The sequence below is a fragment of the Epinephelus moara genome, chromosome 24 (assembly GCF_006386435.1).
Source record: "Epinephelus moara isolate mb chromosome 24, YSFRI_EMoa_1.0, whole genome shotgun sequence".
Taxonomy (NCBI): domain Eukaryota; kingdom Metazoa; phylum Chordata; class Actinopteri; order Perciformes; family Serranidae; genus Epinephelus; species Epinephelus moara.
In genome coordinates this window covers 27,062,656-27,087,696 of record NC_065529.1, presented here as the reverse complement: position 1 = coordinate 27,087,696, position 25,041 = coordinate 27,062,656, and the positions used below count along the sequence as shown (strand labels likewise).

General features: G+C 41.8%; 3 protein-coding genes across 4 annotated transcripts; 2 read left to right on the top strand and 1 right to left on the bottom strand.

Annotated features, from left to right (window-relative positions):
• Nucleotides 1-421: 421 nt before the first annotated feature.
• Nucleotides 422-5,072, top strand: zgc:112334 (uncharacterized protein LOC619199 homolog). The gene is made up of 11 exons (XM_050038902.1): nt 422-568; nt 1,341-1,448; nt 1,548-1,644; nt 1,742-1,876; nt 2,718-2,916; nt 3,022-3,153; nt 3,313-3,412; nt 3,497-3,668; nt 3,763-3,907; nt 4,018-4,072; nt 4,185-5,072. The coding sequence occupies exons 1-11, from the start codon at nt 527-529 to the stop codon at nt 4,329-4,331; spliced, it is 1,332 nt and encodes a 443-aa protein (XP_049894859.1). The 5' UTR covers nt 422-526; the 3' UTR covers nt 4,332-5,072.
• A 142-nt stretch (nt 5,073-5,214) lies between these two features.
• Nucleotides 5,215-9,829, bottom strand: ndufaf3 (NADH:ubiquinone oxidoreductase complex assembly factor). Its single transcript, XM_050038903.1, has 5 exons — nt 9,679-9,829; nt 7,963-8,158; nt 7,801-7,867; nt 7,543-7,643; nt 5,215-6,768 (listed from the first exon to the last, which is right to left on the bottom strand). Exons 1-5 carry the CDS (start codon nt 9,765-9,767, stop codon nt 6,661-6,663), a joined length of 561 nt encoding a protein of 186 aa, XP_049894860.1. The 5' UTR covers nt 9,768-9,829; the 3' UTR covers nt 5,215-6,660.
• Nucleotides 9,830-11,627: 1,798 nt separating this feature from the next.
• Nucleotides 11,628-24,869, top strand: LOC126386463 (NCK-interacting protein with SH3 domain-like). 2 transcript variants are annotated; one of them, XM_050038811.1, is made up of 13 exons: nt 11,628-12,119; nt 13,040-13,152; nt 13,239-13,428; nt 16,601-16,676; nt 16,869-17,404; nt 18,279-18,449; nt 20,105-20,191; nt 20,393-20,531; nt 21,157-21,237; nt 21,953-22,081; nt 22,376-22,465; nt 22,555-22,727; nt 23,135-24,869. In XM_050038811.1, the coding sequence occupies exons 1-13, from the start codon at nt 11,949-11,951 to the stop codon at nt 23,357-23,359; spliced, it is 2,181 nt and encodes a 726-aa protein (XP_049894768.1). In that variant the 5' UTR covers nt 11,628-11,948; the 3' UTR covers nt 23,360-24,869. The 2 variants fall into 2 exon arrangements, with proteins under 2 accessions (XP_049894768.1, XP_049894767.1); XM_050038810.1 differs by having other exon boundaries at nt 11,629-12,119; nt 13,239-13,449.
• Nucleotides 24,870-25,041: the final 172 nt, after the last annotated feature.

The window sequence follows — 25,041 nt, the reverse complement described above, 5'->3', positions numbered from 1 at the left end:
TAACTGTATACAATAGTAAAAATGAGCTCCACCTCCTCCTACAAGAGTAAAACATTACTTACACATTGATAAATCAGTATTAACAGTCTAATAATATCATACATGTATAATAAATATATCACGCACAGGGGACACTACTGCGATATAATATTTAAAGTACATTTTGCTGATAATGCTTACTGTATTTTTACTGTAGTTGAGTGACAGATCTGAGTACTTCATTCACCACTGATGACACCAGCTTCATTTAATACCTCAATCTGAAGAACCTGGGAAACCCCACCTCTTATAGCCAATCACACACACACACACATACACACACACACACACACACACACACACACACACGTGTGCCAGTCTTAAGAGGATTATTGCAAAGGCGAACAAAGCAATCACTGTCACTTATCATTATCATATCTCACACACATATGCACACGGACACATTCAGAATACTGCAACAGGCTAAAATCAGGAAGAGAACTGGGACTCGGTGAAGAAGTGAGAAACAAGTGGAGAGACTGAAAGGATGGAGGAATATGATATCATTGTGCTTGGAACTGGACTTAAGGTAAGAAAACTTGTATTTATTGAAACATAAACAAAGAAAATTGTAGTCGTACATTACCTACATCTACATTACCATTAACATATGAGGACCTAAAGATATACTGAATGATCTTGACTTTGATTTGTGTCCTTAACTTTTATTTTTTCTCCATACTTTATAGCAGGGATACTGAACTTGCTTTGCCCAAAAGACCACTTTTGCAAAATGACAGGAGGCCAGGGGCCAGTTAAGAAACAGACGATGATATTTATCAGTGTGTAATAAATGACTTACCTGTGGTCAACCTTTCAAAATTTGCATTCCTTATTCATCTTTGCCAGGAGTCAAATCCAGTGCAGGTCAGGTGTACGCAAGGTGTTTCTAGGATTTGAGGGCATTCGGTGCTTAGCTTTGTTTTCTGTTTGGGGGTCCAGAGAATCCTCCTCTGACACTTTTATTGCTAAGCAAGCTCTATTTTTATGCTTTTTATGCAAAAAAATCAGTGTGAGTCAACTTATTTTCATTGTGAAAATGGTCAGTGGGCCACCTGTACCCTACTGTGGGCCGGATTTAGCCTGTGGGCCATAAGTCAGGTATCACTGCTTTATTGAATAAGCGGTGGATAAGTTTGTTTATGAGTAAAATGGCCCGATTGGATCATTCATATGCAGATCTGAGCTCCCATTGGCTGTTAAATGGAGTTGCAACAGTTAAATTACGTCATTATGCTACTCTTGATCTACAAATGTATAGCACCTGACCCACTCACTAAGTGCTCCACCATCTCTTTCAGGAATGTATCCTCTCTGGTTTAATGTCTCAAAGTGGGAAGAAGGTTCTTCACATTGACAAGAATCCTTACTATGGAGGAGCGAGTGCATCCATCTCTCCCCTTGAGGAGGTGTGTTCACACAAACAAAAGTTAACATGCATAACCTCTAAAGCTGCTGCTACATTGCTAATTTGCTATGTATACTTTTCATTTTCTCTACATTTACAGCTGTACAAGAAGTATAATGTTTCAGGTCCTTCTAAGTCTATGGGCCGTGGAAAAGAATGGAACGTCGATCTTATCCCCAAATTTTTTCTTGCCAATGGTGAGAGCCTCGTACATCTGAACCTGTGATTTGTGCATTATTGTAGTGTACATATATGCACTGTGATTATCTGTGTCCTCTGCCGTCTTTGCAACAGGCGAGCTGGTGAAAATCTTGGTGCACACTGAGGTTACTCGATATCTGGACTTCAAAGTCATTGAAGGCAGCTATGTGTACAAAGCAGGCAAACTGCACAAAGTCCCCGGCACAGAGGAAGAGGCCCATAACTCAGGTGATGAACATGAACCTGAAGGATGTTTAAAGGGACAGTTCACCACCAAGTCAAAAATGCATATTTTCTCCTCTTGTCTGCAGTGCTGTTTATCAGTCTAGATTGTTTTGATGCGAGTTGCCAAGATGTAGGAGATATCAGCCATAGAGATGTCTGCCTTCTTTGTAATGTAATGGAACTAGATGGCACTCGGCTTGTGGTGTTCAAAGCGCCCAAAAAATCATTTGAAAATCTCCACAGCAATGTCTCTTTCCAGAAATCATGACCTGGTTACTCACAATAAGCTCCACTGAGCTAGCTAAAATTACAGCTGAGGAGGATCCCACTAATGTTTATATCTTGCGTTGTCACGAGCCTCTCATCCATGAGAAGATACCACAGACTGTATAAACAATGGATTTAGCTACCATGACATCACCCGTTGGTTTGTGGATTACCATTTCAAAGCCTTGAGTTTGGCGTTATGGCTGTCGCCATCTTGGTTTTTTGAAGCCAGAAGTGACCATAATCGGACGAGAGGTTGGAGCTTTGTATGAGAGGTGGATTTGACTGAGAAGCCAAGGACAGTATTGGCAGACGGCCTCTCACTTAACCCCCCCTGCCCTTAAATACGCATAAATTTGGGCCTTAATCAAATGTAAACGGGTGAGTTACCAAAAAAATAAATAAATCACCCCCACTTTGAGCACCACAAGCTGAGGGGCATCTAGTTCCATTATATTGGAGAGAAGGCAGACATCTCTACAGCTGATATCTCCAACACTCAATAACCCTGTTAGTGCATCATAATATATTTTTTTTATTCCATTTAATAACATTCAATAAAACATTTCTGTTTCAGATCTGATGGGCATGTTTGACAAGAGAAGGTTCAGGAAGCTGCTGCTCTTTGCCCTGAACTTTGACATGAGAAACCCTCGGACCTACCAGGACATGGATCCTAAGAAATTGACCACGCGGGACCTTTTCACCCGCTTTGACCTGGGACTAGATGTAATGGAGTTCACAGGTCATGCCATAGCCTTACACAGCAACGAGAGGTCAGTCACAGGAACTTACATAAGCAAGATAACAAATGATGACAGGTGATCCTTTAAGTTAAATCCTGCCACCTGATGTGTACATGTCTCCTGATGACTCTGCAGTTACCTGGACCGGCCGTATGGGGAAACGATCGGACGGATCAGGCTGTACTGTGAGTCTCTGTCCCGCCACAGTGCCAGTCCATACCTCTACCCTGTGTACGGGCTGGGCGAACTGCCACAGGGATTTGCCAGGTTACAAAATAATTAATCAGATTGTGTTCTTATTACATTCAGTGCAATGAGATCAGCATCAAATAGGAAACATGATGTATCATTGTGCATATTAAAACAGATGTCATGATGTATATCAGTGTCAGAGGAGGACCTTCAACATGTTACTGTGTGTTTCAGATTGAGTGCAGAGTATGGAGGAACCTTCCTCTTGAACAGAGCAGTGGATGAGCTTGTGATGGACAACGGCCAAGTGAAAGCTGTGAAGTCTGAGGGAAAGGTAGGTGTATTAACATGTATGTATGAAAATGTCCAGCAGCACAACTGTGCTCTTAGTGACTGTGTCTTTCTGTGTCTTAATCAGCTGTACAGCTGTAAACAGCTCATCTGCGACCCCAGCTACGTTCCTAATCGAGTGAGGAAAGTGGGGCGTGTGATAAGAGTCATCTGTTTATTAAATCATCCAGTTAAAAACACCCACGAGGCCAGCTCCTGCCAAATCATCATCCCTCAAACACAACTCCACAGGAAATCTGGTATTTTTCTGTTTTGTGTGTGTTGCAGTCGACAGATTCTTTGTAAATAAATGATTTTGGTTGAGTCTTGTCCCCTTTTATTTTGTCCATGCAGACATTTACATATCTGTAGTGTCCTATGCGCACAGTGTAGCCTCAGATGGGATGTACATCGCCACAGTGAGCACGATGGCAGAAACCAACAACCCAGAAAAAGAAGTTCAGCCAGGGCTGGACCTCCTGGAGCCCATCAAGCAAAAGTTAGTGACACTTTTAAATGTTTTATTAACTGTTTTTTTAATGGTTGTGTCTGTAAAATCAAAATTTTAAACAATATTTAACGTTATTTCCTGTCACAACCTTCATCTAGATTTATTTCAGTCCACCACATCCTGGTTCCCAATGAAGATGGAAGCAAGAGTCAGGTAATGAAGGAGATTCGCCAGAATATTTTCTGTACTAAAAATTAGAAATGAATTATAAAAGAGTAAAGCGTGGTGGGTCCAGTGTTACTGACAGATGCTGTGTCTTCCTTAGATATTCGTGTCCCGGTCATATGATGCATTTAACCACTTTGAGGATGAATACGAGGACATCAGAGACATGTACCGCCGCATAACAGGAGTAGAGCTCCACATCGGAGGATCACAGAGACACCAGTCTCACAACTCTGATGACGACTGAGAAACATCAGGGCCAAAAAATTCAACAGCTGGGAGGCCATAATGACATTATGGGTGATTATAGCCAACTGCTACACAGCTGTAGCTGAGGGTGTGTTATGCAGCATGTAGAGTGAGTTGTGAGTGCACTATGTAAATGTTGGATATCTAATTTGTTTGCTATGTCCTTCTTTTGTGATACTCTATAACAGTTTGGAAAACATCTTTTTCTTTTCATGAACTTTAAAGTTCTAGTCTTCTGTATTTGTAATGTTTTGGTATGACACAAGGTGCTCTGTAGCCATCTACTTTTTTGTTACATAGTTCTTCTGTTGTATTGTTTACACCTTCAAAGTAAAATCCTGACCACGCTGACCTTTGTGGTGAAAATTCTTGTATATGTCTAAAAATGTGTCTAACATCCATTTTTGATCGACATATAAACTGAAACTGACTGAAATTACAGCTAAATTATTACTTTATTCAGTAAAGACGGCTTCATATTTAACATGCTTTTTAGCTGCTTTCATTATTTAAGTACATTTTGACAATTAATTCATTAATGTAATTAACTCTTCAGTAACCAGTTCGATTGCTTTTTCAAAAAATTTTTTTTACTCCCTTTGGGGAACTACGCCCATTTTCAAAATTCATACGTGTTATTCCTATGGTCTAAGACAGTCCATAAATACTAGTAAACATGAACAACTCTCCCAAATTCAAAATAAAGAATGCTAAAACTCAAATTTAAGATGTCCTCAAGTATAAAGTCTGGAGATGCTCCATAGATAATTATAATTAAATTATCTATCAATTTGCGGTCCAAATGTGGGTCACTGGACCATTATGAATGGACCACAAGTGACATGTGAATGTGTCAAGTTTGTAAAAAAAAAAAAACACACTTTATTTTGAAGTACAGTAAATTTCTGGCACAGAGCTTTTATTCTGAAGTGCTGATTCCTGCTGTAGAGTGAGTTAATAACAGACAACTACTTAACAGAGACAGCAAACTAGCTCAAGGACATGGTCAAATGCAAGTATGACACTGAATATATTAAACTGTGTGGACATTGAAATAATGACTAAGGGGAATTCTGGACCCCGTGGCTGCACCAGTTGGGAACCACTGATCTAGATGTCACTGCGAGCACCCAGGGGAATGTTCTCAGTATATGGGTACATTTCTTGTTTCAGAACTCAAGACCACAACAGAATAAAGCTCATTTGGGTGTAAAAAAGAAAACACAAAATTCAGCTCCCATTCACTGTCTGTGGAGCAGCTCCAGGCTTAATACCTGATGACATCACAGATTTAAGACTTACTCCTCTGGTATCTGGCTTTTGATGGAGAAGCTCATATCAACAAATAATGACTGAACTTTCTTAGGCCATGAAAATAACATATTGAAATTCTTATATTTGGGTGGTGTTCTCCTTTAAGCACCAATCTGTGCCACAACTTCTCAGCAGCAGCAGATGAAAGTGATCATTCAGCACCCTGCATGTGAACGAGAGGGGGGTTTAAACATTCAGCCTGACGCTGGGCATGTGGCACAGAGAGGGATGATTAAGAGATGAATCCCAGTGATGTGGAGAGGATTTGTGGATTCTCTTATCTATGGGAGCTTATGTGTGAGAAGGACAAAGCCACTGTAACGATGTCACATACTGCACACAGGCAGCTTGTAGGTGGCAGCGCTGCTGGAGGCACAGACGCACAGAGTAAAGAAGCTTATCCAAATGAAGGACAGTCACCATCAACACCTCGGGCAGAGGGCTGGAACATATTCATACACAAAGACTACTTATGGAGTCATTTTATCTGCTGCACAGACAATAGCAACTCTTCCTTGTGTCTTTAAATAACACATATTCCATGTAGGTGTTTTATATATTTATGCTATGCATGAAAACACAGTTAATGAATGACACATTAGTTATTGTGTTGCATGTAAAGCTTTTAAATATACAGTATATTTCCAACACATAGTCTACACCTGAGCCCTTGCACACACTTTATGTGCACTCAAGCATACTCACTCACACTCGCTTCTACACCTGGATTTCAAAGCAATAGATGTGACAGAAAACCCAACATCAACAGTACATGAAACTCTTGGCTCCCTGCTCAGATCATTAGGTGACAGCGACTGCTTTTAACACCTTCATATCCCAAAAATAGCAGTCACAACCAAATATAGTGGTTCTTCAGAGCAGTATGACTGAGTTTGTTCCTTTGGAAGCTTTGTGCAGAGGAGGAATAACCATCCCACAGGCCAGGGATCATTCATAAACCTCTGACCTCCGTCTGCAGAAATCAGTCCTAGTTGCTGTTGACGTCTCAACACTTATTCCTCCTTCAGTTCCAGCGCAGTGCTGACGGGCGGAGGGATCAGACCAGCGGCTGCCACTCTTCGCTCATTGGTCAGGAAGTTGAAGGTTGCACATGCATTTGGCTGCAAAACAGCAGAGATGGAAAACAAATACAGAACAGTAAATAAGACAGCTCGATTAGTTTTAAAGTGTAAATAATTTTTTTGCTCTAAACTATCGTTATGAAATAAATGTTGATTGCACAATGTAATGGCTGTAGAATAATGACACCATTTGCATTTAGATTGATTGCTTTCAGTATGCAATTCTGTCTGCAGGTACGATCACCTGGGAAAATGAAGGCTTGATTTACGGCACAACGGAAGTACATCAACCTTTGCCCAACCAAAACAGGAAGAGGATAGTGCCTCTGTTTACCTCTGTAGCTGTATGCAGCCCAGTTACCTTTTGCCAGCACAAGCAAAAGTAAAAGCCTACTCCACATTGCCTTGTCTGGCGTGTCACCTGGCTATATTTGCATTTTTCAGCGCCGTGCCTTTTGGATACCTGCTGCTTTCAGTCTGGCACCTCCTCACTATCTTTCTATTAGGTCGCGACCTCAACTGCACACTGCGGAGGTACACACCAATAAACAGCCCTAACACAGAAAATAATTTAAAAAAATACAGGCAGACGGCAGAGTCTCTACAGAAAAATACACCACCACACACTTTAAGTAGGTCATATGTGAGAACTGAGAGGGATTACTTTTGTATGAGTCTATACATTGTTTTTAGGAAAATCCTGCATAGCAATATTTTAAGTATTATTGGTCAGTCAGAAAGTCTTCATGTCTTTGATGTAGGGAGGAGGAACATGATGCATGTTACTACACTGAGACCCTGAGCACACTTTACCGTGTCTTGCACCTCCACAGCGATGCCTTTACGCTTGAGTAGAGCGAGGACTGAGGGGTCGATTCGTTCCACACGTGCTCCTGTGCCCAGCACAAGAATCTCTGCATAAACAAGAAAATAAGTCAAATGACAAGGGTTAGGAAATGTTTTCTTCCAGTTAAGTTCTTCCACCGCCATAATCAAAACACCAAATGAGTGAACATCTTTTGTTAGAATGCTGTTCATCACACATTATCTAAGTTTTTATTTTATTTATACCTATTCTGGGTTCAAGCATGTGGAACAGTGAGACACTTTCTTCTGTGATGTCTTTATAACTGCCAACCTGCAGAGAGCAAGAGAGGGAGAGAAATTTAGTATAAAGCAGTACATGACACAACAAACTGAGTACTGTGAGGGCGGTTTGGATATCAATCTCACGTTCCACTGGAGGATAGCAGGAGGCAGCACAGCACAGGGCCCAAACACTTTGTTGCCGTCGATGTTGAATCCCCTTGAACTGTAGCTGTGGATCATGGCCCCGCTGCCTGGCTCCTTCTGCATGACGGACACCGTGGTCCGTTGGTACAATTCATCATCACTGGGTCCCAATCTATGTGCACGAGACAGAAACGGGCTGGAACAAAATACAGGTACACAAATTAGAACCAGCGCCATATTAGGAATACAAGTCTGGTCACTTTCTAGTATTTACTGTGGGTTGTAATGCTACAAAATGTACTTTTGGTCAGTAAAACTGTGGGCATGAAACAGATCTGATCTCTGCACATTCTCCATCACTTCACATTTCACAAAAAAAAACAGGTTGCACTGCAGAACCGTTGCCATGTGGCCCAGTTTAAAAGCCAAAAATCTAATGCCAACCTACTGACAGGGCTGACAGCCAAAAGCTTTAGGCCTTGTTCTGCAGAGAGGAGGCAGCCAAGAAACACACTTCTGCTCCTACACAGAGCTGCAGCACATTTCAGCCTTTTCTTTCACTTTTTCCTCCTTACTGTTACAAAATATGAGCAAGTTCAGCAAACTTTTGTTTCTGAGATGCAATACTCTGCACTTTCTAGTCAACTGCTTACATCGCCAGCTGGATTTTTAAAGTAGCACAGCGAGGACTCATGAGGTGACCCGGCCTGAGGACTGAAGGTAACAAATGACTCCACCAGATGGAGCCAGAGATGCTGTCTGGTGTGCAAATGAGCTTAGAGCTTGTATCTTGGAGTTAATGAAGGGAAATCTACACACAGGAGACATCATGGCATAAAGTAGAATCTGCACATTGTTCTTTGCTCCCAAAACATTTCTGTTTTCATTGTTGCTAAAGAAATGTTTCAATAAATCAGATCTTCATCGGGCACAAAACAGCACCTACAGACATCCCATTATATATACATATCTGAAGATGATATGTATATGTAATCTGCAACTGGTGGCCAACCTGAAAAGCAATTGATTATATCTGAATGCAATGATATACTGTCTGTGTCTTCACTAAACTCAGTTATAGATCACAGGTGTCAACATTGTAAGTGCAAAATAATATGATAAATGCCAAGAAGAACCCCTAAAAAGAGAGAAAGATATCAGAAATAACTAAAGAATATAGTTTTTGGTTATTTCATTCATTGTAATCATATAGTTTGCATTTCAGTTGTTGACACATGTGACTGATGATTACCTGCTATACTCTTACACTGTTTTCTGAAGACACACATGATTAAGTTGGGCTACAGCCAGTGGCTTCACTATTTTCTGTCATTTTCTAGACCCACGAATTAGTCGACAAATAAACAGGACCCCTCAGTGATGAGAAAGAGTTTGTGTCATCCTATGACATAGTATGACCTACGGTGTAAATACACACACAACATGACTGTAATAATGTACTTTTATTGGAATAATACCACACAAAATATGGCACAAAACCAACTTCTCCAGTGTCGAATAAAACTAACGTGTATTCGAGCATCTCAGACTCCTGTGACAGTTCAGGCATTTCATAACAACATGTCTTTATAGTGTCCTCGTCTCCACACAGAGGTGATGTAAGTCAAAATTAGGGACAGCTTCTTAAGCGACCTCGCTGGGTTTAAAACTTCATCTTAAATTATTTGAAAGCCATAAACAGGTAAACTAGCATACCTGGAGAAAGCGGGCGCTGCCTTGGAGGAGAAGAGAAACCCGTGTGTTGATCTTTGGAGGAGGAATCTAGCACACACCGCACTGGCCATGTTGACGGAGCTAACTGGCGACACACAGGGGGGATACTATTCTGTGTGACACCAGCCGTCTGTTTCCGGTGTTGTGTAACGCTTAATCGAATCCGTCTGTATTTCAAGTCCAACAAGCTGATCCTTGTTTAATTATCGTGTTTTTAACTTCTCTTGTCATGGCACATATATGTAATATATCGTGTTAAAAGAGAATAAAACATTGACCTCCAGCTGGTGTTTGTTAAAGCTGAGAAAAATAGGTATTTTTTTTTAAATATAGGTTATCTGATATCACCGGCTAAATGCTAAGCTATTGATGCTAACGTTAAAGGAACTTGCAATAGGGTAATGTAGCTGATGTTACACACTGAAATGTGTCATTATCTAAATTAAAATTACAGAAAAACTGTAACTTGTAACCCTCCACATAATGAGTTAACCCACAACACAATAAAAATTACTAGAGGTTGATGTTTATTAATAAAGCTAGCTAACTGTTGGATAGCTATCTTGTATCTCCTTTATCAAACCCACAAAGTGCATTTAAATACTCTGCAACCTTTGCTGTTAATCTTATGAAAATGTTTAAATTTGAACATTACAGTAATCTATGTGTGTTGAGTCTGTTAAACATTTATTTTGTGTAGTCTTTTTGCATGGTTGTGTCTCAAAGGCCCACTTGATCCAGATATTTCTTTTAAAGGTCCAGTATGTAACATTTAGGGGGATTTAGTGGCATCTAGTGGTGAGGATTGCAGAATGCAACCAGCTTTTGGAAAATTGGACTCATTCAGAGCAGGCGTCGTCAATGTTTTTCAGGCTAAGGACCTAGAGAGATGGGGCAGGGAGCCCCCTACTATATGGCATAAAATTGCACTGCATATTAAAGCAGGCAGATGAAGGTTGTCAGGCAAACGGACATATCAGCCTCAGCCTGCAGTCTTGGGCCCCAATCACACATAAGGCATTTTGCAGAGTGCTCTGGGTATCCAGCAGCCACTACCACCAATGTCTCCTCCATTGTTTACCAACTGTGACCACAACAGAAGGCCCTCCTCTCAAATCATTCGACTGGACAATGGGAAAAAAGGTGAGAAAAAAAAGATGACATGGGGCGTTTTTCCGCTCTGAGTTGAAGTTTTTTCAACTCAAGGAGTGCAGAGCGCTCTGGCAAAAACGCCAGGCACCTACAACTCTGAAATGCAAGGTGCGTTGCAACCCAAAAACAGCGAGCAAAAAGCTTTGTTCTCATTAAAAACAATCACAGAAAGGCGCCTCCAGCTGCTAAAATGCTTTCTGTGTGATCAGGGCCTTGATCTGTATTTGCTTTTCAGGTAGGTGAGGGAGGAGATTCCACTTTCATGAAGATAAATTGTTGCAATAGGCAAAATATGTTGGTTTCATGTTTATTTGTATTTTTAGACATTTTAGTTTTTTGAAAATAAATAAGTAATTAAAAACAAAGCTTGTACAGCCACTCTCCCCCTGGGAGTCCTCAACCCCCTGTTGAAGACCCAGGATTCACAGAGAGAATAATGTATACTTCCTGTATAAAAAAACCCCAAAACATTGATTTTGGGAATGATATGGTTTATTTGCGTTGTTTACAGATGCTGTCATAAGTGCAATGTGACTGAATGAGTTTCCACACACTCAGATGCATTATATTATTCACCATGATTACCATAATCATCTATGTGCAGTGTATGATCAGTAGTTTTAAGATACAAGGGACTGATATTAAATGTTAATAACTAATTTAGTCATGAACCCATCTTCAAAGAATTACACAATTTGACATATCTGGTGGTAATCAAAGCTGTCATGAAAAATAATGTTTTTTTAATCATGTTTTTATTATATATTTTATAACATCTTGTGATGATACAGCAGTAATCACACTAGTTTCAGGACCACCGGTCGAGTGACGACTCTCTCTGCCTTCGATTAAAATGCCTGGGGGGCGTGTTCATGGAGCAGCAGCGCCCCCTGCGGTGTTCACTGGAAACACTCACGGGTCAGATGATCCGAGCTACATTGTAAATAGTCAGCGGCGATCCTCCACTGGGGCCATGCCTTCATAGACTCTTTAAATCACCTCCAACAGAGCAGATATCCACACTCGGAGACTCCTTATCTTCTGACACCAGCTCTGTAGCTGTTTCGGGTCATTTCGGTGTGTTAAAGTGTTTGTAAAGTATGTACCGGTCTCTGTACGCTTTCCGATCCGCGGAGCCCAACTCGCTGCACTTCGCGGCCGGAGAAAGCTTCCTAATCCTGGAGAGGAGCAACAAACACTGGTGGCTGGGGTCCCGCTGCAGCTCGGGGGAAACCGGGTACATCCCATCATCATACATCGAGAAAATACAGGTGAAGCACCGAGCTGTGACCTGGATGTTTTTCCTCTTATTGTCTGAGTGAATGCAAGCGGTGAGCATGTCACATCACATCCCGGGGTGAGGTGAAATCCAGTGAATGCGCAGAAACGTTGAGGGTTGAGCTGATGGCATCGGCACAGACAGATCCCGTGTTACTGTACTACATGTACTGCAGCGCAGGCCACGTTGAAGCTCACTGCTGATCATTGTCAGGGAGAAAATGCGCGCTTGCAGAAGAGCCCATGAATTATTGGAAAGGTTGTATATGTGGGGACATGGCCTTCTGCACTGCAGCTGCTCACTGCGACAGACAGGAGGTAGAGGATAGGACAGGAGAGGATGGGATATGACAGGATGGGATGATGTGGGAGAGGATATGAGACAGGACAGATCCAAGGATCAAAGATCAGCAAGACATGAAGCCATTGTTTCTGCAGGGATTAAACTCACATGCTCCATCCTGTAACTATATCTCTATTTTATTATCAAGAATATTTTCTTTACTGTTATTAGAAGTACTGCTCCCTTCTTCATTATTTCTCTCAGTCACACCCACATGTACTCTGCAGTCAGGAGACTCCTCTTTCCAAACACCCAGGCTTACAGTGAACTAGTCAGAGCATGCATTTAGTCAGATCACACACTCACACACTGGCAGGATAGGAATGCTCTCTCCTGTTCTTAATGACATTGGCTGTGGAGGTTTAATGAGCCCAAATGTGAGGCCTCACTGAGCACGTGTGTCACTGGTTAAAAGGCTGTGTTTGTTAGATAATCGCCCTAGTTTGTCTCTGCCCGGAGTCACACACGCCCCCGAGCCACAAGTCAGCTCCTTTTTATTTAAAGTTTAATAATTATGTTGATGAATATTTAATTTATAGCCTATTTTTTTTCTCTCGTTCTCTCTGGCAGGCTCCAGAGCAGGATGAGGTGTTGCAGTCTATTGACAGAGCAATCGAAGGAATCCACAATGTGGCCTTAAAGAACGGAGGCAAATACAACCTGGAGCAGAGAGATGTTCTACAGTGAGTCCAAATAAACATGATAAGACTATATTAATTCCGACATGTTCTGTATTCTGCATGTGAATCATTATTCTCTCCTGTTGTAGAAAGTTGATCCATCACAGAAAGGAGACGCTCGCACGACGAAGTTCATCGTCCCCCGCCAACAAACAAGGCCTCCCATCTTCCAGCAGTGAAATATCTCTCAGTCAAACTCCTCCTCCACCCAACGGCCTTAACCGAGAGTATGGACGACAGGGGAGCGTGCCGCTGTCAGGAAGCATGGACAGTATGCAGGTAGAACAGAGCTTTTATCAGGTAACTCGCTTGTACAGTACGCAATTAAATGTCTTATTTGAAGTCACAGAGGAGGTTAAAATATGCAGGGCTTTAAATTTAACCTCCTGAGACCCTGTGTCCTCATATGAGGACGTCACATTTTGGGTTTACTTGACCTAATACTTCATTCTACTGAACCTAGACCTGTTGTCCTCGTTCGTGGACCTTCTTTTGTGCCATCTAGTGGTAGCAAGAGCACAATACACTAATCCACGTAAAAACAAGATGGCAGCCATCTCTGCTGAGTCAGTCTGCAGCTGATCCAGACACAAAAGTGGACAAGGTCCAAAACCTGATCACATATTATGGTTGAAACTTATTTATTTATGATTAATTATGTTTATATTATATATATATTATTGGGAACAAATTTGACCAATTTTAGCAACAGTAACAAGATAAGACACTGTTGATTAGGAAGTACTCGTTTGAAGACACTGGGATTTGATTATCGTCTAGTTTGAGGACATTGGGACTTAATTATCATTGAAAATGTTTAGTTTTTTATACTTATCAAGTCCTACTGATCTCAAATAGCTAGGAAAAATTAAAAATGCATACCAAACCAAAGATCAGGTTTCAGGAGGATATTGAAAGGTTATATACATCTTTTGATACTGACTTACTGACTAAAAAAATTAAGCATCTTGAAGGAATACTTTATTCCCCTAAATCAGGGGTAGGCAACCTACAGCTTGGGAGCCACATGTGGCAGTTTTGAACCTCTGCATTGACTCCCTGTGGCTTTGACATAGAATTATGTGGAAATGAATAAAAAAGTCTAAGCCTAAAGTGATTATTGCCCTCTACAACTGTAACAACGTGTAGCCTATACACCGAATTAAGAAATATTTTAACATTTCATCAACTAAAATGTGTTATACGTCTACGACCTGGTGCTTTTTCCTCTAAATTTTGCTAACCTTCAGTAGCAGTGGCCTGGAGTCTCTGTAGCATGGCTAGCTATGGATTCCAAATCCTAAAAAGGAAAAACCTTGGAGGAAAATAGAGGATTTCATAGTGTGTGGACAGATTCATTTGCTTTCACCACCAACACTGCAAATTTAAAATACTAAGTAGTCATAAACAGCCGACTGCAGAGTAGTTACCTTGTAGTAAATCATATTAATGAATGCTCATTAAGACCTGTTCGCAATTTAGACTTAATAGGCTGTTACCTTTATTGAAATATGTTTTGTGGCTCCAGACAGATTTTTTTTCTTTTTTTGGCCAATAATGGCTCTTTTAATAGTAAAGTTTGCTGCCCCCTGACCTAAATGATCATTAGTCAGTCACACAGCCGTCTTATGTTGAATTAATAAAGAAAACGTAGTTTTTCTCGCGTGCCTCCACAGTGAAGGAAGAATCTGAAAAAGAAAATTCTTGATGAATTGTAGTCATACAACAGCAAAACTGTATCAAAACATCAGTTTACAAACTCATACAAAATTCGTGCAGTGTAATCCAAGTCTCATTTATCCAGTCGTATGCAAAGTACTTCACAAACACATGCATTTTTGCTTAAACCTTATTATATAAAACACTTCACGCACTGATGAGTCGTGCACCTGCAGAAGTGTTTTAAATAGCAAGGTGGTGGTTAATGGACATACAAATGATGACTTCCTTTGAGACCCACTTCTGGTTTTTATAACTTTCACATTGTGGGTTTTGAACCTATCGTTATTATTATTTCTGTCTCTTCTACCTCACTCTTTCTTTATTCTTCTTCCTGTAAAGCACTTTCACCTCCTTGCAGTGCAGTTTGTTTGTAGGTGTAACTCCTTAATGATCATTTTATGAACATGCTCAAGGCTGCCAAACATTAATCACCACTAATCTGCTTTGATCTTCTACCTCGCAGATATTTGCAACTATGGGTTGCTACCTAATCAGTTAATCCACGTACAGGTCATAAACACGGCTTGTCTTTAGGATTAAAGTTTCTGCTCAGGCTTTATTGATAAAAAACAATATCAGGAGTGTCAGAAATGTTACAGAATAGATCCTGAGAGATGTTAAACCATCCTGATGTTACCTGGGAAAGCTTCTCTGACAGCAGAGAGAAATGTGCTCATGTTGTGCAGACACACACCCACAATATGCCCTTGCATGTCCCTTCAACAATGCTCATTGTATAAAAAGAACACACAAGTAAAAACAAGCTCATCCAAGACAGAAAATAGTCCCAGTTAAAGTTATAAAATATAGAATAAAATACATTAGTGTACATAAAGAATTGTGATAGACAGGAGTGCAGTTATCACAAATGAATAAGCAAATGAATGTAAACAGGAATGTAGTGAATGTATATGTTTACTGAGAAGTAATATGAAAACAGTGACAATATAAAGGTCAAGTGACATTAAGTGATGAGCTAGTTCAAGGTCCACACAGTTTAATACATTCAGCATCATACTTGCATTTGGCCCCGTCGTCGAGCTAGTTTGCTGTCTCTGTCAAGTAGCTGTCCGTTAGTCACTCACTCTACAGCAGGAAACCGCACTGTGTTTTTTACAGACTTGACACGTTTGCAAGTCACTTTGCGGTCCATTCAGAATGGGCCTGTGACCCACTTTTGGAACACAACCCATCAGATGGGAACCACTGCTGAAAGTATCGGCTAAAATAACCCTGTACCAAGTCGTATCGAAACCTCTCCAGTCAAACAATACCTACATTTGATCCTTTTTGTACCCAGATCAAGAAAAACAATGACTATTCGTATGTTTCTGCTTGCAAGTCGGTCACTGCAGGTGTTCTTTGATTAAATGTGATGTGTAATTGGTCCACTACAGCAGCAGCTACAACCCACCACACAGTTGAGTGTGGTGTATTTGACAGAGTTTGCAGTCAGTAGTTTGAACACTTTCACAATGTATTCTTGTGAAAGTCACTTGGATGGGAAGGAGTGGTGACATTTTACGCAACTGAATGATTCCACTTAAATGAAGGGTATTGAATGAGGTAGAAATGAAAGGTATCTCATGACGCACTCTATTGACATCAGTGTCACTTTAAGGGTACTGGTATTATAATTTTTTAAACGATACCCAGCTCAATGGATGAGCTGTCCCTGAGCCTAGTGGTGTGGGATAATCAATTTCCCCTCCTGCCTCCCCTCCTGCAGGTGCCTCCTCAACCTCGACGTGCGGCCCCGATCACCCCACCTCCCCCCGAGAAACAGCGAAACAGCCGGCGTCCAGGTAAGAACTCGGAAAGCAGCACTGTGGATGCATTTTTCTGCTCAGTGTTTTATTTCAGTCTCACAGATTACAGCGAGGCGGTTTTGCTGCTGCTCTCAGTTCTGCGTTTCACAAACACTCTATTCTTAGTCAGGTCGTTCCTGTTCACTCTCCTCTCTGTAACTGGAGCTCTTTCTCTCCTTCTGTCCGCAGAGCCGGAGGTCCCCTCCAGAACGTCCTCTCTCCCTCCGTCCCCTGCCACCTCCCTCTCGATCAGCACCACCTCTTTAGAGTCCGGCTCCTCCCACTCACCGGTCTCCTCTGAGGTCAGCATACCAAGTGTTTCCAGCACCCCCCCTCCTCCTGTGCCATCCCGTGTGAAGCCCACTGCACCGCCGCCTCCCTCCAACTCCCCTCCTCAGCCCGCTCCCTCAAAGAAGAGCCCGGCTCCACAGCCTCCCCAGCCCACCCCTCCTCCCTCGCAGCCCGCTGTGGTGGAGCAGCCAGAGAGTGAATGGCCTGTTGCCCCCCCGTCTGTCGCTGAAAGCCCTCCTGGCAGCCCCACTACCTCTGAGCCGGTTCCCATGACTATCGGGGCTGAACTGATCGAGCTGGTGCGGAAGAACACTGGCCTGAGTTATGAGCTGTCCAGGGTCGCCGTGGGCGTGGTGGTCGGCCATCTGCAGACGGCCTTACCTCAGGCCTCCTCTGATTTGGAGCAAGTTCTCCTCTCGCTGGTGGAGAGCAAGGTCAGATTTGTTTTCATTACATCATGTGGATCCAGCATCCTGGAGCCCCGCCAGCTTAAAGGAGAATACCGGTGTCGGTTAGGGTTACAGCTCAGTCTGCATTTAGCTGACATTTCTCAGAGTTGTTTTGAGGCGCAGGGGACAGTACTCACAGTGTCACTCACTTGTTTCCTGTTTTTAAACACAAGCTTGACCAAGCTTGAAATGAAACGCTGATTCTTTCCTGGCAGACATTTGTGTTTCTTCCTGTGTGTGTAAGATGGTTAATAGTAGCATGTGTGTCATGTAACCCCCGACAGCATTTGTTGAAAGCTTTTGGCTGCATCCTGTATTTAAATGGTGACACGTGTGTGCACTCCGACCCTGCTTATCCAATTATAAAGCCTGAGATACTCTGTATCATCAGTGTTTTGTTAAGCCCTTGCTGAGTGTTCTCTTTCTAAAAGCACACTGAAGAGACCTTTAATAGACCACAAAGAGTTTTAAACAAAACCAAATGAGGATCAGATGATTTTTAAGCCTGTGTATGTTTTTTTTAATACTTTAAAACGATTGAAAGAATAGCCTCTTCTGAGGTTTTTATATTTTCAACTGTGCTGCCTGCATGCAGACACCTAATGTAAAGCAAAGAAGCATCCAATATGACCCCAGTATCACCCTTTGAAGCAGGACTACTCAATATTTTATATTATCAGTGGATGAAATTACTATTTCTAATGTGAAAGAAGTCATTCATAGTGTTGAACCCAAAGGAAATTATCGCCAGACTTAAGCTGAGCAGTTACATTTCTATGTCAGAGAATAAAAATGTTCCTCTGTACTGGTATTTCAAGTCGCAGAAACAGGTGTGTCATGCTGTTTTCTGTGTCTGCAGGATCTGAGTGCAGCGCTGCCGCAGGGCCAGGTGTGTCACGATGAACAGAGGCTGGAGGTGATCTTCAGCGACCTCACTCGCCATCGGGACGATTCTCAGCAGCGGAGCTGGGCGCTTCATGAAGACCACGCTCTCATCGCCTGCTACCTTGAGGAGTTGCTGAAGATTCTGGTACGATACAGGGAGCTGGTGACCTCCTGTAAACGCTCATGTCTGTAACAGTCTGCAGAGCGCCTGTTTTCTGCAGTGTAAGAGGATGTGACTGAAGTCCTGACTGACTGTGTCACACATGTAAAAATGGATTTCACATATAGTTGTGTCTGTCAGTCATAATGTAGCCCTTTTTTTGCAAAATGCTTCACAGTAAAAGCATTAAAGGGTGAGTTCAGTATTTTTCACCCTGGACCTTATTTTCCCATGTTTTTGTGTCTAAGTGACTCATGAGAAGAACAACTTATTAAAATTACCCCAACATTGAGCGAGAGGGCTGCAACCATCAGCCACGAAATAGGCTGCAATGTAATATTAATCAGCAATTGAGCACCATCAATGTACGTCTGCTAAAAGTGCTTGTTTTTGCCACTGACAAGCTCAGATTACTATTCTAAGTGCATGACAGCTTCCCTACACAGATAGACCTTTTTGTCAAAGAGTAAGATCCTTTTACTTTAACCAGGAACAGCCCCAAAATTGACATCGCCCAATCCCGTGAAACCCACCAGACTCCATTCAAATAAACAGTGACTTTAGCGTGTATAGAAGCAGCATAATTTCCGATCTAACTGGGAGAATTGGGGGTTTATTTCATCCAAACCAGAGTTGGTGATTGTTGGAACAGTGGAAAGACAAACCAAGGAGGTTTTTGTGTGTTTTGTTTTGTTTCTGTAGACTATAAATGAAGTGTATTTTATGATGATAAAATTACTGTTTATTTGAATGGAGTCTGGTGGGTTTCATGTTTGCAATTTAGGGGCTGTTCCTTGTGAAACAAAAAGGTCCTTACTATTAAACAAAAAGGTCTAACTCAGTAGGGATCCTTTCCAAAATGTTTTTTGACACTGTCAGTGGCAAAAACAAACACTTTTAGTAGATGTAAATTCACAGTGCAAACATGCCCCGGGTGGTGACATTGAAGCCTGTTGTCTCCCTCAATACTGGTCCAGTTTTAAAAAACAGTTTTTTGCTTTCATCACTTAGACGCAAAAACACAGGAAAATAGGGTCCAGGTTGAAAAATACTGAACTTGCCCTTTAAATATCGAACAAACAGGACAGTGACAAACACATGAAAAACCAAATAAACTTAACAAAACAGGAATAACATTAAGAAATCAAAATGATACAACATTAAAATGCACAGTAATGTGTTTAAGTGTAGGTGTGACAGTTTCCAGTTAGAGCTGGAAAAATCAACACATATTTAAAGTCAGGCAAGAGTTTCTGAGTTGATGTCACTGCTTGATCCTCATAGTTGTGAAATGAAAAGTTTTCTCCTGGGATGAGTCTGTGATGTGGCCGCAGGACGCGTCCAGCTGTCGTGCTGTAAATACCAGACATGTTTGATGGGATCAGACCGGCTCAGACGACTTTACAAATCCAACAGTGAGGTTAAAGACTGAATCTGTAAACTCTCCAGGCTGCCAAATATTCTTTGTTGGCAGTTTGTCCTGAACCCCAGGGATGGGATGTCCAGATGAGTTGCTCACAGGCTCCATAATCCTCTGGTGTCTCCAGGGAACACAACTGTCCAACAGATTAGGAAGTTACAGAGTTATGATGTTATCATATCATCGTCTGTTACAACTAAAAGCTGTGTTTTATTTTCAGACTGATGCAGATCCAGAGGTGTGCAAGAGGATGTGCAAGGCCAACGACTATGAGAACGTGCTGTCTCAGGTTTCATACTATCAGATGGTAAGACGTTATAATAACAGCCTTTTATTTTGGACACACTGAACTTGAAACTAATCTGTATTCCAGAAAAACCACATGCCTTTTTTTTAATCAGGATTAGTTCTGTAAAGATAGTGGGTTGTGTAATCACAGTGTTGGTGAGCACGTTCAGTTTACATTTATTCAGTGGCACCTCATCTTTGCCATCATGTGACTGTGCAGGAGCATCGTGTGTCTCTGAGACTGCTGCTGCTCAAAGTGTTCGGGGCCATGTGCAGCCTGGATGCTTCTCTCATCTCAACCCTCCTCAACTCCATCCTCCCCATGGAGCTGGCCAGGGACCTACAGACTGACACGCAAGGTGACTATATTTACTATCTCTTGCTCATCTTTAGCGTTTCCTAAGCTTAAAGGAACATTATGTAAGACTTAGGGGGATTTAGTGGCATCTAGTGGTGAGGATTGCACATTGCAACCAGCTGAAACTTCTCCCAGTTAGAATTCCTTCAAGGTTTGGTGTTTAGGAGGTTTTTAACCAGGGGCCGAATTATCTGCAGAGGTCTCTTCCTCTCCTAAATAAAACGGCCCTGATGTTTTACCCCAGTAAAAACACAGTTTCACATTGCAAATTAGTATTCTTCCAACACTGGTCGTTGCAGATCGGCTGAAAACTACATTGGCTGATGCAAAAATGTGAATGGCCCCATCTAGAGCCAGTGTTTGGTTTGTCCATTTGCACCATTGTAGAAACATGGTGGTGCAACATGGCGATCTCTGTAGACGAGGACCCGCTCCCTAGATATAAATAACTCAGTCTAAACTAAAGAAAACACGACAACTCTTATTTTCAGGTGATTATACACTAAAGAAAAAATACTTACTTGTATTGTATTCCATTTCCGCCAATATTCCCCTGCTAAACTCTACACACTGGACCTTTAATATGATCACAATGACATTTTCTTTGTCTGCTTTTCTTTCCTCAGAGCACCAGAAGATGTGTTACACAGCTTTGGTTCTTACTATGATCTTCTCAATGGGCGAACAGGTGCCATATCATCACTACGGTATGTATGTGTAAAGCTGCTGTGTTATATTTTCACCTCCGCATGTAACCACAGATGATACATAAAGATGATGGCGCACTTTAGAATCATTTCCTGTATCTATGGCATGTTGATTTTGCCACTGCCCCGCCCCTTTTTGGAGACTAGCAGTGGTCTTTTCACCTCAGTGAGAGAAGTGATCGTAACACAGATTATGACTGATTCTTTCGCCTCATAGTCACTGAAGTAAATGTTGTACCCATTTTTCATAAGCCACGATTCTTCTAAACATTCTGAAACTAAAATGGTATTTTTCAGACAGACTTATCAGATAACTTCGTTTGAGACGTGTCTTTGTCTCAGCAACACATTCCTGCGAAATCTGGCAACAGCTAACCTGACCTTGTACTCAGCTGATATCAGACATTCAGCTAGCAGATAAAAACAAGCAGCCAAATAGGGAACAATGTTAAATTTGGACTGTGTCTCGTGTTGTATTGTTTTGAATGTTTTCATCCATCCACACAATGTTCACAACACTTCAGAACAAGGTGGGGGGAGGCAGGGGAGAGACGGACATGACCACTTAGGAGACAGGAAGTGTATACTATTTACCAGTGGTGCAGCTTGTAAATGCGTCATCTTTTCTTATGAAGCATCTTTGATACAACGTTAAACATCTGTAATTAAGGGATAATGTGTTCTTTATTTAAAACATGACCCTTCTTGCTTTCAGAACACTTAAATGCTGACTTTGTCCAGTTTCTGCTGGGTGTGGTGGAGGACGGGCTTCCCTCTGATCCCACAGAACAGCTGCCTGACATCTTCCTCAACCTCCTGCTGGCCTTCAACCTGCACCACACAAGTGAGAACAGCCGCCATCGACCCTTTACACGGCATTTATTTTGACTTCTCAAAGCAGGAAACGCACAGCAGAAGTATAAATAGTAGGAATAAACAGATGGTTCCATTTCTGTAGACCAGTTTCAGGGTTGCAGTGTTGTGCACGCTGGCTCGCTGACATGAGTTACAAGAAGACTTAAATGCAGCAGAGCCATCATTGATGTTAATAGTAACGCCTGTGCGTTTCCTGTAATGCTACACTGCCTCTATTGTTTCACTATAAGTACTTTTTTTGTGTCTTGTCTGTGTCACCCAGCACCCAGCAGCAATGTGATCATGCAGGAGCTGAAGAAGAAAAATGTCAAGATCCTGTCAGAGAAAGTGCTGCTGCTTCTCAACAGAGGCGGTAAAACACCATTTGTCATGTTTCGCATTTTGCATATAAATCTGTTTTCTGTCTACTGACATCATCACTCTTTACCCGCTCCTCTCCAGACGACCCTGTGTGTATGTTCAAACACACCCCACCTGCACCGCACTCAGTGCTCAAGTTTCTGCAGGATGTTTTCGCCAACCGAGAGACCGCCGACATCTTCTACCGCACTGACATGATGGTGATGATCGACATTGCCGTTAGACAGATATCTGACCTTTCACCTGGAGACAAGGTGAGACCTGGAGACGCTGCACAGCTACTGATTGTTCTCTGGATTTAAAGGAATAGTTTCACATTTTGTCTCAGCTTTTTTATGCCTCCACGTAGGTGATAGCCATGGCTGGAGGCATTATGCTTGTGGTTTGTATGTCCGTCTGTCCCATTCTCATGAATGCGATACTTCAAGAACACCTTGACAGAGTTTCGTTAACATCTAATCAGACTCAAGAATGAATTGATATATAATTCATATGTAATGGAACGATGTAAGAGAGGTACAGATCTTTTTATCAAACTTTGGCAAGAGGGCGAATAAGCATTTATCCTAAAATGTCCAATTGTTTCTTTACTGATACCTGCTAAATCAACAACTTGTCACCATGTCTGATTGTTCTCTCCTCTCTTGCCCTCCCTGTGAAGCTGAGGATGGAGTACCTCTCCCTCATGCACTCCATTATTCGCTCGACGGACTACCTCGAGCACCAGCACCGCCTGTCTGACCTGCAGGGGGTGCTGCAGAGGATTCTCAGGGAGGAGGAAGATCCAGGAGAGGATGAAGGGAGCGCCACAGCGAAACAAATGGATAAGCTAATCGTACAGCAGATCTACAAGGAGTTCCCACAGATCTGTGAGAACCAGGACTAACCATATCAGTATCACGCTCACACACTGTAGTCTGCTCCCATCTGCTGCAGGGAGGTACAATAAAGCTTGAAAGAGGAAGACCTGGCGTTTGATGGGACGTCCTGTATTCTGTGCCAGCCTGTGCTGAGAGAAGCTAATCAAAGTTTGCCAATGTTTTCTTGGACTTGTAGTCCAGAGCTGCAGCATGCATGTGATGTTGATTTCAGAGATTTACCTTGTTTTTCACAGCTTTTCCCTTCTCAATTGATTTTTTTTCTTTTGTTCTTCAAGGAGGGAAAATACGACAAATGCACAAAAACACTTTTAGGTTTCGTCAAACTTGGAGATTAAAAGTAGCCAAAATATAGACCAAACCTTGGAGCTGTCTCACAGTGAATTCCCAGCAATAATAACCTTAAAAACATACACGATGTAGCTGTATGTGCTCACAGTATTATGAATTTAAAGTAATAGCAATCCCAACTAAAGCTTATTCTAACCAAAACATCTTTAACCAAATTTTCTTTAGAGCAAATAAAAGGTCGTGAGTGACAGATCTGAAGTCGTGTTACAGATAAAGGTGCCATTATTTGAACTGTTGTGAGAATACTTTATGTGCTTCCCTTGTAGTGGGACCAAACTACTGTGTGTTACTGCAAGCATTATGTCCTTAATAGAGTATAATACTCTTAAAAAAAGCTGACTTCCTGTTTCATTCACCCCCTCATTCAGTATGTTTAGAGCCGAAGTCGAGTAGAGCGAGCTGAACGAGTTTACTGTTTTAGTGAGGAGGAAAAAAAGCACACTCTGACTGGTGTGTTGTCATTACCAAGCCTTTAGCTGAGCAACCTGCTGCTACATATTGAGTCTCTCCTGTGTTCTCAGTCTGGTACTCTTCTCTCTTTACTGCTTTTCAAACACATCGAGATGTTTGCTCTGTACTTACATATGCAAAGCTCCGCAAGCATCAACTGTTTACAGATTAATGTCTGTTCTCTGCGTTCACATTCAAACTAACTGTGCTGCAATAACGCTTTCTACAGCAACCTGTAGTATCGCTGTAACATACTGAGTCTTGGCTTTCTGGAGGGGAAATGTTCTGCAGTTATTACTTAAGATAATACATTAGTCAGTGTTGTTGATTTCCACTTATTATTTGATGCTCCTACTGAAAGTCAATGGAGAGGGAATACAGGGCATTTCTTTTATCTCCTCGTGGTTTTAATACTTTAACAGCAACATGTACTTTTCCTTGTTTCCACCCCTGTGATGTCGTGATCAATGTTCTCCCATCTTACACTTTAACATATCTGTTTTTGTCCCTGGCATGGCCTCCCCGTCTGGAGATGGTAGAATCCAGAAGTGGTATCAGTTTTTAGTTGATGTCCGAGTGTTCGTTCATTGATTCTCTGTGTGTCTGTTTACAGCGTGTGTGTGAGAGAGGTGAGCGTCTCTTCTTTCCAGGATTAACATTGTCTGCAAAAGTGCTGCGACCATGTTATAATAAAACTAATAAAGCTATATTTTAACAGTGGAAATGGTCAGAGTGGTTGTTGAATATATAACAGTACATTTTGGTGACTGTTACTGTTACAGTCACGGTTTTTTGTGTTACTGTTGGCAGCAGAGAGACGTAGCTGAGTGTGTCCAGCAAGTCTGAAGCTGCCCATAGAAAACACATATTTAACTAATTTTCAGTGTTC

Bases quoted from the DNA above. Each gene is read 5' to 3' on its own strand.
- zgc:112334 (XM_050038902.1), top strand. From the start codon at position 527: ATGGAGGAATATGATATCATTGTGCTTGGAACTGGACTTAAG. The intron at 3,413-3,496 runs GTAGGTGTATTA...TGTCTTAATCAG, and splicing joins CTGTGAAGTCTGAGGGAAAG to CTGTACAGCTGTAAACAGCT. The intron at 3,908-4,017 runs GTTAGTGACACT...ACCTTCATCTAG, and splicing joins CTGGAGCCCATCAAGCAAAA to ATTTATTTCAGTCCACCACA.
- ndufaf3 (XM_050038903.1), bottom strand. From the start codon at position 9,767: ATGGCCAGTGCGGTGTGTGCTAGATTCCTCCTCCAAAGATCAACACAC. The intron at 7,868-7,962 runs GTGAGATTGATA...TGCTCTCTGCAG, and splicing joins CTGCTATCCTCCAGTGGAAC to GTTGGCAGTTATAAAGACAT. The intron at 7,644-7,800 runs GTATAAATAAAA...TTGTTTATGCAG, and splicing joins CATGCTTGAACCCAGAATAG to AGATTCTTGTGCTGGGCACA.
- LOC126386463 (XM_050038810.1), top strand. From the start codon at position 11,949: ATGTACCGGTCTCTGTACGCTTTCCGATCCGCGGAGCCCAACTCGCTG. The intron at 20,532-21,156 runs GTGACTATATTT...TTCTTTCCTCAG, and splicing joins CCTACAGACTGACACGCAAG to AGCACCAGAAGATGTGTTAC. The intron at 21,238-21,952 runs GTATGTATGTGT...TCTTGCTTTCAG, and splicing joins GGTGCCATATCATCACTACG to AACACTTAAATGCTGACTTT.